At 39.3% G+C, this 14901-nt stretch overlaps 1 protein-coding gene across 1 annotated transcript in view; it reads right to left on the bottom strand.

Annotated features, from left to right (window-relative positions):
• Positions 1–14901, bottom strand: part of DNAH11 (dynein, axonemal, heavy chain 11) — a 384221-nt gene that overhangs the window by 310799 nt on the left and 58521 nt on the right. The window contains exons 15-20 of the mRNA XM_011944208.1: positions 9747–10079; positions 8942–9196; positions 8693–8862; positions 8257–8479; positions 3399–3515; positions 3201–3287 (exon numbers count right to left, since the gene is read on the bottom strand). Coding sequence (XP_011799598.1) covers positions 3201–3287; positions 3399–3515; positions 8257–8479; positions 8693–8862; positions 8942–9196; positions 9747–10079 — 1185 coding nt within the window. The remainder of the gene's footprint in view (positions 1–3200; positions 3288–3398; positions 3516–8256; positions 8480–8692; positions 8863–8941; positions 9197–9746; positions 10080–14901) is intronic.

Below are 14901 nucleotides of genomic sequence, written 5' to 3'. Positions count from 1 at the left end.
CAATGAGGGCATCACCCTTAAGAGCATCTTCTATTTCTCCATGAGAAACTTAATCTCATAGCTCTAGACTTCTGATATTTTCATTTTCACTACAGCAGCACAGGCTTCTGTATTTGCCTCTACTTTTTGTCCTTTAGAGATTTGTCTTATGTTCTTGTGAGCTCAGCAATAGATTAAAAATTACACATTTGTGAATATGTTTTCAGCATCTGTTTTGTGAAAGAGGGCTTTTCAAAATGTCTGGTCTACCATAATCTCCAAAGTCAATATCCCTTTGATTTATTGTTAATCATTTTTTTCCTATTATGTATACTAATTCCATTATTCCTAGAAATATATACCCAGTTATGGCCAGGCACAGTGGCTAACGCTTATATTCCCAGCACGTTGGGAGGCTAAGGCAGGCAGATCACTGGAGGTCAGGAGTTCAAGACCAGTCTGGCCAACAGGGCGAAAGCCCGTCTCTACTAAAAATACAAAAATTATCCAGGTGTGGTGATGCGTGCCTGTCTGTGGTCCCAGCTACTTGGGACGTTGAGGCAGGAGAATCACTTGAACCTGGGAGGCAGAGGTTGTAGCGAGCTGAGATCATGCCACCATACTCCAGCCTGGGCAACAGAGCGAGACTCTGTCAAAGAAAGAAAAGGAAAGGAAAACAAAAGGAAAAGGAAAGGAAAGGAAGAAATATCCCGTTATGTTAATTCAGCTGGTTATTATACGGTTACTATATCTTTGGCTGTGAAGAAATAGTAGCACTTTACAAGGGAGCCTCATTTTAATGGGAGGGATTCACTGCACTGTTCCCCTTATTTGTGGAAAGTCAGTCGTTTCTGTCTTGTGGACTGAGATACCTTCAGTACCAGGGTCCACTATACCAGCCCAGAGCAAGAATACATATGCCTTTCGCTGAGTCTAACTAGATTAACATTAGATATGTCTGAACAAACACACCAACAACATGACTTTAAGAAAAAGTTCACCCAGCCCTACTACATTCAAAATATTCCTGTAGTTACAAGCATAAGCATCTCTGACTTTTAAATATGTAACTATATGCTGTTATAGTATAGCAGGAACATGATAAAATTCAATAAATAACTGTAGTAAATGTTTACATACAGCATGTTGGTTAGTCAAGTAAAAACGTTTCCCCATCCGCAATCTGTTCAGACCACCTGCAATTTAGACATAATCTTTAAAAAATAAAAAATAAAACCAAGTATATTAGCATACTCTAACCTACTCCCTTTTCAATGAATATGTTAACCAATTTTCTTCTGCCAAGGGAAAGAGGCAACATGATGCTATAGAATGGTGTTTTCTGAATAAGTTTAAAGCAATTAAATCTAAATTCAACCCAAAATTTGGAAAGAGAGGTAAGGGCTCTGTCAGCTGCACCCGGCGTAGGAGTTAAGACTGTCTCCAGCATGAAGTGAAATCAGGGTGACAGCCTAGATGAGCAACGCAGAAAGGTGCCCAGCTCCTAAATCTAAACTTCACACAATTATTTTCTTATTTTGGTTGCTAGGTAAAGTTCCTAGAGAAACAAAGACACCGTTTTTCTAACAAAATTTTAAAACATCTTTTCAAGTGTTTTGTGGATTATTTATCATCTGGATTCTTTGCCCACCATATTCATTCTTATAGTCAACTATAATAAAGTACAGTTGTTCATTATGAACTAGGATTGAATGACTCAACACTCTTCATGTCCAGGGTTAAGTATAAGTATAAGTTATGGGCTTCCTTGACTATGGTTAAAAGTTATAAGCAAAAGAATTGCAAGAGAAGGGGTATAGTGTTTAAAATTTCTGATACAAAAAAAGAAAAGTTTAGATAGCCAGAATGTTAATCCTACTTCTGTCACTTACTAACAGAAATCTGTAAGGAATTACTTAATTATACCAACCATTTTTTTTTTTTTTTTTGTGATGAAGTCTTGCTCTGTCACCACGCTGGAGTACAGTGGTGTAATCTCGGCTCACTGCAACCTCTGCCTCCCGGGTTCAAGCGACTCACCACGCTGGAGTACAGTGGTATAATCTTGGCTCACTGCAACCTCTGCCTCCCGGGTTCAAGTCTCCTGAGTAGTTGGAATTACAGGCACCCACCACCATGCCCGGCTAATTTTTTTTTTTTAATATGTATTTTAGTAGAGACAGGGTTTCACCATGTTGGCCAGGATGGTCTTGATCTCCTGACCTCGTGATACGCCTGCCTCGAATCCCAAAGTGCCTGGGTTACAGGTGTGAGCCACTGTACCCGGCCACAAGCTTGTTTTTTTATTTGAAATAGGAAAAGTAATACAAGCCATATCATAAGGAGACTGTGAGAATTTAAAAGAAATAATGTAAGTCATATGCTTAACAAAATTCTTGACATATATTAAGGACTTAAAAAATAGTAGTAGTTGTTACTCTCTCTAGTATGATTACTATGATGATTGTGATGGTTAATACCAAGTGTCAACTTGATTGGATTGAAGGATACAAAGTATTGTTCCTGGGTGTGTCTGTGCGGGTGTTGCCAAAGGAGATTAACAACTGAGTCAGTAGACTGGGAGAGGCAGACTCACCCTCAATCTGGGCAGGCACCATCTAATCAGCTGCCAGCACAGCTAGGATAAAAGCAGGCAGAGGAACGTGGAAGGCCTAGACTGGCTGAGTCTTCTGGCCTCCATCTTTCTCCCATGCTAGATGCTTCCTGTCCTCGAACATTGGACTCCAAGTTCTTCAGCTTTTGGTCTCTTGGACCTACACCAGGGGCCTGCTAGGGACTCTGGGGCCTTTGGCCATAGACTGAAGGCTGCAATGTTGGCTTCCCTACTTTTGAGATTTTGGGACTCAGAGCAGCTTCCCTGTTCCTCAGCTTGCAGATAGCCTACTGTGGGACTTCCCCTTGTGATGGTGTGAGTCATCACACCAGTTTATTAAGGAGTAATATATACTCCTTTCATATATACATCTATCCTACTAGTCCTGTCCCTCTAGAGAACCCTAATACAATGATGATGGTTTTGGGAGGCATGATTTGAAATACAATACAATTTACTTAAGGGGAAATTGCTTATAACTGGGTTTTAAATAAATCAATTCCTATTACAACAAAATAAAGAAAAATGTGGCATTATTTTGTGTCTAAACTTCCATTTTTTAAAGTAGCTATTTTAAGGCACACAGGATATTTGAGATCTGTATTACCTTATCAAGCGCTGTGTATGGATTTTCTGCATTAAATCCAAGAGGGGCATAGCGTCTGAATCTCTCTCTGAACTCAGCCTGCTTTCCCTGATCAGTGCAAAAAAAAAAAAAAAAAAAACCAGAAAGTGAATTTCAAACAAATACTTCAATTATCCTTGTAAAACCTTTCTTAAAGCAAAAACTTGGTAACTAGCTTACGTCAAACGAAATACATTTTTTCCTTATAAGAGTGACTTCCACATTATGGAGAGGCGAGACTTCCTGTCTGACAGTTGCTGCGATCTTTTTGGTAGTTTCCCATCTTTCAGGTAATTCCTGCAAAAGTAAAGGTATAAATGAGAAATTACTTCAATTCCTAAAACAAATCAACCCTATAGGATTAAATTACTTTAATTTCTTTTTTTTTTTTTTCCTCTTGAGACAAGGTCTGGCTCTATCCCCTAGGCTGGAGTGCACTGGCATGGTCTCAGCTCACTAAAACCTTCGCCTTCCAGGCTCAAGTAATCCTCCCAGCTCAGCCTCCCCAGTAGCTAGAACTACAGGCACGTACCACCATGCCCGGATAATTTTCATATTTTTTGTAGAGACAGGGTTTCAGCATGTTGTCCGGGCTGGTCTTGAACTAGTGAATTCAAGCGATTCACCTGCCTCTGGCTCCCAAAGTGCTGGGATTACAGGCATGAGCCACCACGCCCAGGTAAATGATTCTAATTTCTTTACACTAACCCATGACATCTCTTCATTCTTATATAATGAGTTTATTAAAAGAAAAAACCAGGGCTGCAGTACAGGCTGATTCACTGGCACTGCTGGGTTCAGAACTCCAAAACATGTACCAGAACTGTTTTCATCTCAGAATCCATGGCAATCTTTTTAAAATAAACACAAATCTCCCAATTGCTTTGCTGCTGTGGGAATAAAATTAAAGTGCTCTGGAAATGACTTTGTTGATCTCTAACAACTAGAAATGGAAGCCAGCCATATTTAGTAATTTAGCAAGTGAAAAAAAGATGCTTTGAAAATGCTGGGGCAAGGATGAAAATGTGAATCAATCTCATCCTCAGCTTTTCTCTAGCTCCCAAAGCTCTGTACATTCTCCTTCTTGTTGGAAAGTTTGAGAATTGAGGTTGGGTTTATTTTAGGGGACTAGGAGTTTTTGAAAGGAGAAGAGGCAAAGGGAAGAAAGGTGAATTCCTACTCTATGTAGGACAAAAGACACAACAAATAGTTCAGGTACCAACTCAACTCTGCTCTCCCTGCCTACAATGCAAATAGGACAAAATCAAGTTATTTTCTTTGAGGAGTCATGCATGGGGCATAATTACTGTTGAAAAGCATTCCTTGTGTCCCAACTAACAAAGCACTGTTCCTCTGGGTCATCTCCTGGGACATTGAAATTGCTTTGTCATACAAAACCACCCAGAGTGATGGAACTCTACCTGTGTAGCGGAAGTGCAAAACTCAAAGGTTCTAAAGACTATTTTGTAATCCTCAATAAATATTTGATGAATGATTCAGTAACTGCCAATTATGAAGAATGCACTGTGCTAAGTCTAAATACTATTTGTGTGGTGAGCAGGGTGCTAAAAAGGCAAAACACATTCTCTGACTTAAATTGTTTTATAATCTGTCAGAGTGAGCAGGAGGCACACACAGTAACTATTCTACACAACAGAATGTGTTAACTATCAGGATGTCTATGTGTTATGGAATCAAAATAGCTGGGAGACAATATGGTGACATGACAAGAATACCAAACTAGCTCAGGAAACAAGGGACCTGGGCTCTAAACCCCCTTGTCCTTCCCTCTTGTGGCTTCTCATCAAAACTCTGCATTTTCCCCCTGTACAGAGTCTCACTTTGCATTTCCAGTTCCATTCCATGGAACCTAAGTATTCCATGGAGTCCCTCGGAGGCCGTGGCTGGGAAGCCAGGAAGAAGTTACATCCATGAGCTCAGGCCCCCTTATCCCTCTTCAAACACAGCAAACCTGCTTTATATTTGGGGATTCCAAACAAGTTTTACTTGATAAAAATAAATTTTCTTGAAAACCAAAAGATCAGATGATCTCCAAAGCCTCTTGAAGTCAGATGATCCACTCAAGGAGGAGGTAACATTGAAACTGAGGCTCAACAAAATGACTAGGTTTCAACAGGCAGAGATTAGGGTGAGATCCCTTGAGGTATGACAACCAATACAGGATAGTGTGAGTGTGTGAGCTCTTATGGAAGCTGGACAGCATTCGGGAAGTTAGGGGCAGTTAGTGAACGTTTCTGAACAGAAAACGGACTGGATAAGTCCTGCAGATTAGAATATTCATCTTGTTTCAGAGTATATTGTGGGTGGGGTGTGAGGAGGAATGGGATGCATTAAGGAGCTATTGCTGTGAGGTGAGAAGTAACAAGAGCTGAATTAAAGTGGGTGTAACAGCAATGAAAAGAGGCAAAAAACTGAAGAGATGCTCCACCAAGAGAAAGATCATCTTGCTGGTGGTGAGTCCCCATGACTTTAAGGAAGTAATACTTCAATTCCTAATAGGCACAGCCAGACTTTAGGGTGTTTTCACACAGAACTAAGCATAGACAAGCATTTGGAAAATGTTATGACTTCTCATAATAATAAAGGAGAAACTGAAAGTAACTATCACTTGAAGTTGCTTAAATTAAAATAAAATTGGGCCCCTTACCCTCCAAATACACCACATACCACCTATGAATCTTATTTTTCCTCCTGACAAGTCTAAACTACTGACACACAGCGAAAATTGTATCCTGCTTCTGAAATGTTGAAAAGCCTAATACTTTCAAATACTACCATCACCTGAAGGAGTGAACCAAACTTTTATAATACAAATTCTGGAGGCCATATCTAAACTTCCCTCATCAATTACTTATGTTATGACTACTTTCTCTATGATATATAGTTTAAGGTTCAACATCTGATTCAAGGAATATATAAATCTTCCTAGAAATAAGAAATATTTATAGTTGCTTCTACTGGAACTGTTTTATCTCGTGGTCTTGTTATGTATCTATCTGTCTAGAATTTGTCATCTTGCTCTATGTCTAACTGGCTTGCAAGCTATAGGGGCAGTTTTATACTTAAATAAAATTTAACAATTCACATACAGTAATTCTCATAGTCTCTATAGTCAAGAGAGCACTTATAAATACCCTGCTGCATTTAATCCTCACAAAGCAAAATGACAGAATATAAAACAAAACAGCCACTGTGAAAAATAGCTTGGCAATGGCTCAAAAAGTTAAATATAGAATTACCAGATTACCCAGCAATTCCACTCCTAAGTGTACTGAAAAGAATTGAAAACAGATACTCAAATAAATACACACGAATATTCACAGCAGCACTATTGACAATAGCCCAAAGATGGAAACAACCCAAATGTCCATTGACAGATGAGTGGATAAGCCAATGGTGGTATGGACATACAATGGAATGTTATTCAGCCATAAAAAGAAATGAAGTACCAATACATGCCACAGTGTGAATGAACCTGTAACACATTATACCAAGTGAAAGAAGCCTAACAAAATAGGTCACATATCGTATGATTCCATCTATAGGAAATATCTAGAGTAAGTGAACCCATAAAGGCAGAAATAGATTGGCAATTGCCAAGGGTTGGTGGGTAGGGCTTGGCAGGGCATGGAGGAGGATAATGGGGAGAGACAGAGAAGTGGTATGGGATTTCTTTCTGGGAGTGACGAAAATTTCTGGAACTAGATAGAGGTGGTAGTTACACAATATTGTACTAAATTGTACATTTTATAATGGTTACTTTTATATGTTATCTGAATAGTAAATTTCACCTCAATAAAAAAAGAAGAAAACAGACATTGATGGGAGCGAGTATAGAGAAATTGTTTAAATGAGGGATCATGAGGCATATTTTACCAAAAGGAAGTGTGGTCTCAGACATTAACAAACTTGCCAAGGCAAGCAGAAAAGATGAACTCATACAGTACTTCAAAACAAATCTAAATTTGAGTTCTGTGCTCTGACTACTAAACTAGATCGACTAGAATCCAGTGAAAGCTTTTTGGTTAATGCGTCCACTGATCACACTTGCAAAATTCAAGTACATATGTGTACACACACCACACACACACAATCTATAAAATATCAACATTGGCATACAAAACCTCAATTGTGAGACTGTGGTTCATGGTTTCAGTTATAATTAAAGAAACTTTGTTGTTAAAAAGCCCCCAAATCTTTCCACAGCATGGAAACAGGTGGATAGCATAGAAATCTGTTTAGAAAACACAGTGATTTCCCCATCCAAATTGAGTTTCATTTACTTATTACTATTATTGTGAGACACAGTCTCACTCTGTCCCCATGCTAGAGTACAGTGGTGTGATCTCAGCTCACTGCAACCTTCACCCCCCCCAAGTTCAAATGATTCTCCTGCCTCAGCCTCCTGAGTAGCTGGACTACAGGTGCATGTCACCACGGCCAGCTAATTTTTGTATTTTTAGTAGAGATGGGGTTTCACCATGTTGGCGAGGCTGGTCTTGAACTCTGGACCTCAGGTGATCTGCCTGCCTCAGCCTCTCACAGTGCTGGGATTACAGGTGTGAGCCACCATGCCTCGCCTATTTATTCTTTATTAACGTGTCCATGATATGTTTGCAAGACTAGGACACTTCTTGACTGACAGGTAGTTTTTTTCAACAACAACAAAAAAGTATGGATATATTTCACATGCGAAAATGATGGTAAAACTGAACTCAAAAAAGCAACTCATAGGTTCTTTACAATCTACATTCTTTCTAATAAGAAGGCAGTGGAGCACAGTGGTTAAGAGTATTTTGTCATAAAACACACTTAGAGTGTTGGCTGGCTTTACTATTTGTGTGACCTTGAGAAAGTTATTAAATGTCCTTAAGTATCAGATTCTTAATTTGTACACTGAAAACATCAAATGTGTACAGATTGTTGTAAGGACATCATAAGGGAGTACATGTAAAGTACTTTAATAAAAGAGATGCTCAATTTATGGTAATTACGATTATTTCACCTCTGCACTTACCTCTAGCTGAATATAGACTTGCTCAGGCATCTTCTGGCCATAGCTTTCCAAGAGGGTGATGGTTTCTTTTAGAGGTTCAAAGAGTTCATCAGTAGCTCTCTGTCGGCTTCTTACGGCCAGAATATTCCCCATGATGTCAACTAAACCATCATGATCACCTTCATTTAATTCTCTTTGAAGTCCTGCATCTGTCTCCTTTATAAATTCTTGTAGCTCATTCAGACTATTAAATATATATGTACATACACAAAAAATAAGTTTATTAAAACATTTAGTATAAGACTTCTGAGTGAATCTCATTTTCATTATGTACCTGATTAAATGTTATTTATCTCTATCATGAAATTGGCAACATTAATACTCTTAAAAGTAACATCTCAGTTTTAGAAAGCAGTTTAGAAAGTTGTAATTCCAAATACCAAAGTACAAAGGCTACCTGTCAATGACAAATCTCAAAAGATGCTCTTGAAACATCCAGCTCCATTTCTTAATTATGGTTAACAAGCTCACTTTGAAAGGCTTCATGTCCACCTTGAACCAACTATCAAACACTCTGAAGTCATCAAATTTGCTCATCTGAACGTACAAAGCTTCATAAATGTCGATCTGTAGTTAGAAAAAAATTAACTAGAACAACTCAATGAAAAGCCAGTTCACTGCATTAAATGCTAAGGGTTTTCCTTGCCTGTTCTTTGAATTGCTCAAGAGCTGGTGGTTGTTTGGGAATGTCTTCATTTGCACGAGCATCCATTTCATCAGAAGATACAGCATGGCCATACAAGAGAAAATGCTTCATAAACTCAGCTCGATCATCCACCCAGAGGTAAGCATGGGTCTCCAGGGTGTTTCTGAAATCTAAGACTTTGTTGATGACATTTGACACTCTGTTCATGATCTCCTGCCTGACCTCTGCCAGGCCTAACATGTTATCCATATCATTCTAAATGAGAGGAAAACACAGCACTTATTCAAACCAACCTTGCTTTATCAATTATCTACAACATAACATTACCAAGGTAATTCTTCAAAGGGAAAGTAGTTAGAAAAATTAAAAATCATGTTGCTTTTTCCAACTTCTTTTTTCCCTGTGCTTACCATTATTCTAATTTGTTCTGGGTTTTGTTTTCTGGTGATTTTTTGGGGTTTTTTTTTTCAGACAGGGTTTCGCCTTGTCGCTCAAGCTACAGTGCACTGGCTTTATCACAGCTCACTGCAGCCTCTAACTCCTGGGCTCGAGAAATCCTCCTGCCTGAGCTTCCTGAGTAACTGGGACTACAAGTGCATGCCACCACACCCAGCTAATTTTTTAATGTTTTGTAGAGATGGTCTTGCTATGCTGCTTAGGCTGGTCTTGAACTCTTGGGCTCAAGCAATCCTCTTGCCTCAGCCTCACAAAGTTCTGGGATTCCAGGCATGAGCCACCACACCAGCCACAATTTGTTTTTGAATCATTAATATAAAAGCTAAATACCCATTAACTAAGAAAATACCTGATAATTTTTAATTTCCAGGTGTGTTGCTATTCGGTTCATCTGGGCAGACATTCTAAAACTATTGCATAACATTTCTTCTACCAGATCATAGAAGCCATCCCCAGCCTCTCTGTCTAGAGAAGGTTTAAATACAATCTCAGGAGGCAACAACATCATTTGTGCTTGAAAAAATGGTGCTGGTTTCAACTGTTTCTCTGTATTCTTCAGAAAGAAGTCTAAGTCGTGCATTATAGCCTGAAAAAAGCCTTCCACCACAATATCATCAATGAATTCTACATAAATTTTCCAGTTATCCAGAGAGGGATCAGCTTTGAAGAGCTTCCTATTTTCCTAGAAACAGACAAGTATTAGTAGATGAATATAAACAAATAATTAGCATAAAAATTAAAACTTTCCATTTAAATAGTTTGTAAAAGAAGAGACTGCATTTTTGTGCACCAGACAGGAACATTCAAATACTAAGTTGCAGAACCTTAAGCTAGATGTCAAAGATCTAAGCAGGAATTAGAACATTAAGTTCACACATGAAATACATTCAAAAGTCATTTTTTCAAGGAAAGTTCTCTATGAAGATTGCTGTCTTCAGATGCAGACAGGAAATACACTAGTTCCCAATGAATTCTAGACATATCGGACCCGGGCTCTAGTTCTTGCTCTGTCACTAACTCTGTGTCCTTAGACTTTGCCTTCCAGGGCCTTCCCTATACATAAAGAGATCTGTCGAACTGGTCCTTCCGAGAACATTATTCTGGAACATCTGAAGATTATCAAGTCAGGAAAGTACTATGTACTCTATGCCATTCTTGGAGACTCACAATGTATGTATCCTATTAAAGTCCATTGAGGCTATTATTAAAAAGTCAAAAATAACAGATGCTGGTGAGGTTGCACAGAGAAAGGAATGTTTATATACTGTTTGTAGAAGTGTTAATTAGTTCAACCACTATGGAAGACAGTGTGAAAATTCCTCAAAGACCCAAAAACAGAAATATCACTTGACCCAGCAATCCCATCACTGGGTATACACCAAAAGGGATATAAATCATTCTATTATAAAGACACACACATATGTTCACTATAGCACTATTCACAGTAGCAAAGACATGGAATCAACCTAAGTGCCTATCAATGATAAACTGGATAAAAGGTACATGTACACCATGGAATACTAACTAGCCATAAAAAAGAATGAGATCATGTCCTTTGCAGGAACATCGATGGAGCTGGAGGCCATTATACTCAGCAAACTAATGCAGGAGCAGAAAACCAAATACTGCATTTTCTCACTTATAAGTGGGAGCTAAATGATGAGAACACATGGACCCATAGAGGGGAACAACACGCACTGGGATCTCTAAAGGAGGATGGAGGTTGGAAGGAGGGAGAGGATCAGGAAAAATAATTAATGGGTACTAGGCTTAATACCCGGGTGATAAAATAATCTGCACACCAAACCTTCATGCCACAAGTTTACCTATCTAACAAACCTGCACATATTCCCCTGAACTTAAAAGTTTATTTTATTTTACTTTTTACTTTTACTCTACTTTAACTCCATTAAATGTGGTTTAGCCCAACTGTTTTCAGACCTTGTTTAAGCACAAATATTTTGTTTGTATGTATGTATGTATGTATGTATGTATTTTGCAAACCATCTGTAATAAACAACCTGTGGAATAGACCCAGTTTGGAAAACACTGGACTAGGGAAGTTCTAAGCTCCCTTCTTCCATCAACAATACAAGATTCTTGCACCTTAGCATCTCCCAAGAGTTTGGGCTACATTATGGACAAGTCAGTTGGGGCAAAACAGGACCTGAAGGCAGAGGTGTGGTTAAAGATGACTACAGGCTGAGCACGTGGTGTGCATGGCCCAGAGACACAGGTTTCAAAAGGTCAGGTGGGCAGCAAAGTTGATTCCAGAGAGGCTATCTGAGTGGCTAAAGTAGTCTATACAGATCAGACAGCAGATGCCCAAGGGAGGTACTGTAGCACAGAGCAAAGGAGACATTGGAATAAGATCTGATTATAAGGTGGACTATACTCTGTTTTGATTATTCTTTACTATGGATATATGATCCAGGATGCAAAGGTGTATGCTTTAAGCAAGAATCGGAACTAGAAAGGTGAGTATAGATTCTAATAAGGCAGGGCAAAGATGAGAGAATCCTAGCTTTCAAAGAAATTTAAGAACTGCTCCTTCTCAGGAATGCTGTGTTGCCCATCAGCCAGGTGGAACCATTCAAATCTGGGTAATTATGTGACATGCACACCTGGAATTGTGCAGTACACATCCTAGGAAGTATACACAGCTGCCCTGGCCCCTATGTAGGCGCTAAAAGGGAAAAGTATAGATTTTACAGCTAAAGAAAAATCCTTAGAGACCATCATCTTAGAGACATTATTTTTGACTCTGTGTCCTCACCCAAATCTAATTTGAATTGTAATCCCCATGTGTTGGGAGAGTTGCTTGGTGGAAGGTGATTGAATCATGGGGACGGACTCCCTGCCCCAATCCCCCACTTGCTGTTCTCATGATAGAATTCTCATGAGATCTGGTTGTTTGATAAGTGCGTGTTTCTTCCCCTTTTCTCTCTCTCCTGCCACCATGTAAGATGGACCTTGTTTCCCCTTTGCCTTCTGCCATGATTGTAAGTTTCCTGAGGTCTCCCCAGCCATATGGAACTGTGAGTCAATTAAATCTCTTTTCTTCATAAATGACCCTGTCTCAGGTAGTTCTTTTTTTTCACAGCAGTGTGAAAACAGACTAACACAGACATGAAAACAAAGACCTAATACACATTCAGCGTCACACTAGTAGGAAGTTAACAGCTGAGCTAGGACTAGAAACCAGCCCTCTTAACCTCCCAGAGTAGGGCCTTTCCCATCATGTCACAGTCATATACACTTTTTCATACCAAGAGATCCACTTTATATCACTACAGTCACATTGATGAGAAATGCTGTATCTTCAGCACACTAGGATAAAGGGAGCAAAAGGAAGAGAAAGGAGAGCTTTAGACAACTGAATGATCACTCCGATCCCTTCCAGACCCAATATTCCATGGTCCTGTTCCTCTCTTCTCTCCATCTTTAACTTTGACTCCAGACCACTTGCTGACATGCCACTGACCAGAAAACATGTAAAAGGCAGAACTGACTCACCCTTGACCATATTTCTACAGCTTTTACCCAAACCACGTTCCTCAAGTCAAGAGGAAAATAACCACTTAAAAGACCCAACTAATGGAAACAATCATTTCATTTCCATTTTAAAGCTGGCTTACATTCCCTCAAGGCAGAAGCTCTCTTTCATTCTCAGATTGAGAACAGTGATTTCAAAGCTTCTTAGTTTTTGCCTGAAGGACAAAAATAGGAGGATCCACTTATTAATAGAACAAATTCTAACATTTTTCTCTGAGATGACAATGCAAAACCTTGTTTTATGACGATTTCTAGTCATGTCTTGGCCACACTTTTAACGCATTTTCATGAGGATTCATAAATCTTAATGGTTTAAAATCCTTGGAGTTTGGGGAGTATTTTTTTTATTACCAAGAAAATGCAACAGAAAAAAACTAATTGTAATCCATCATCTGTCCCCTATGAGACAGATTCTAACACATAAACGGTTGTAGAGATGTCTTAAAAGTCACAGAATAATTCACAGCATTTCAGTGAACAACTAGAAATAGTCCATGGCGTGACTTAGTTAAGATACTGCTGAAAAACAAATTAATTTCCAGATAAATGCCTCCTTTACATGTCAGGACACCCCTGAGATTCTCTCCAGGCTACCCAGGTCTTTGGCAGAGCCTTCCAAGGGAGAATGGCCCTGCCCACACTTTGATTTCAGATTTCTAGCCTCTAGACTATGAGAGAATAAACTTCTTTCATTTCAAGACAGCCTGTTTGTGGACCCTGTCATAGCGACCTTGGGATGCTATTCCAGGCAGTACTTAAGGAAGACAGAAACAAAGTCTTTGCCCTAGCAAACTGTCATCGACGGGAAAATTAAAACTTTCTTAGAAATTTCAGAAAATGTTAGAAGTCAACAGAAACATTGAAACCCATGTTAATTATGTACTTCTTTTTATTTTCTTCTAGAAAATATGTTCTATCCACTACAGCATATCAAATGTACTGTACTTTACTTTTTGGTAAGAAAATCTGTTACCCTTCAAAGCCTTTCTTCACTCAGCTTCCTGCCCTGGTTTTCCTCCTCCTGTCTCAGGCTTTCCTTTTCTGCATCTTTGGCTGGTCCTTCTTCTCCCCAGTCTCCTAAGAGAAGAATGGTGGTCCAGCCAATGGTCCTTGATTTTCATCTATTCTCTAGCTAAACTCATGTTCTCAGTGATCTCATCTAGTCTCCTGGCTTAAATATCATTGCCACCCACTCCTCTTTCATTTGTGTTTTCAGTTTGGACCCCTCTCATTTACTCTAAATGAGTAAATCCAATACCCCACTCAATTCCTCTACTTGGCTAATTAACATCTCAAATTCAAAAAGGCCAAAAATGAAATCTTGACCTTCCTTGCTAAGTCTCTTCCTCTCACACCCTTCCGCATCCGAATAGATTGCAATTTCACCTTTCCAGTTGATCATGACAAAATGTGTAGAATAATCTTTAACGTGTCTTTCTTTCATGCTCCACATCCAGTCTTTAGGAAATTCTGTTTGCTCCACTTAATTCAAAATATACCCAGAATCCAACTACTTATAATCACTTTCACTGCTACCACCCTGCTCCAGCACCATCATCTGTTATGTGCCTGTGCCATGGTGTGAACGCTTATGTCCTCCCAAAATTCAAAAGTGAAAATCCTAACCCCCAAGAGAATGGTATTAGGAGGAGGGGTTTAGGAGGAGGTGATTAGGTCCTGAGGGCAGAGCCTTCATGAATGGGAGTACTGTCTATATAAAACAGGCCCAGGGGAACTTCCTCCAAGCAAGGACACAGTGAAAAGTTGGCAGTCTGCAGAAGGAAAACTATCAAACAGGAAGGACACCTATACCAAAACCCCATCAGTACGTCAACATCATCAAAGACCAGAGACAGATAAAACCACAAAGATGGGGAAAAAGCAGGGCAGAAAAGCTGGAAATTCAAAAAATAAGAGTGCATCTCCCCCTGCAAAGGAGCGCAGCCCAT

This window comes from Colobus angolensis, unplaced genomic scaffold (genome assembly GCF_000951035.1).
Source record: "Colobus angolensis palliatus isolate OR3802 unplaced genomic scaffold, Cang.pa_1.0 Scaffold229, whole genome shotgun sequence".
In the NCBI taxonomy this organism is placed as follows: Eukaryota; Metazoa; Chordata; class Mammalia; order Primates; family Cercopithecidae; genus Colobus; species Colobus angolensis.
The sequence above is the reverse complement of the archived record's forward strand: the minus strand, read 5'-3'. Positions and strand labels throughout refer to the sequence as shown.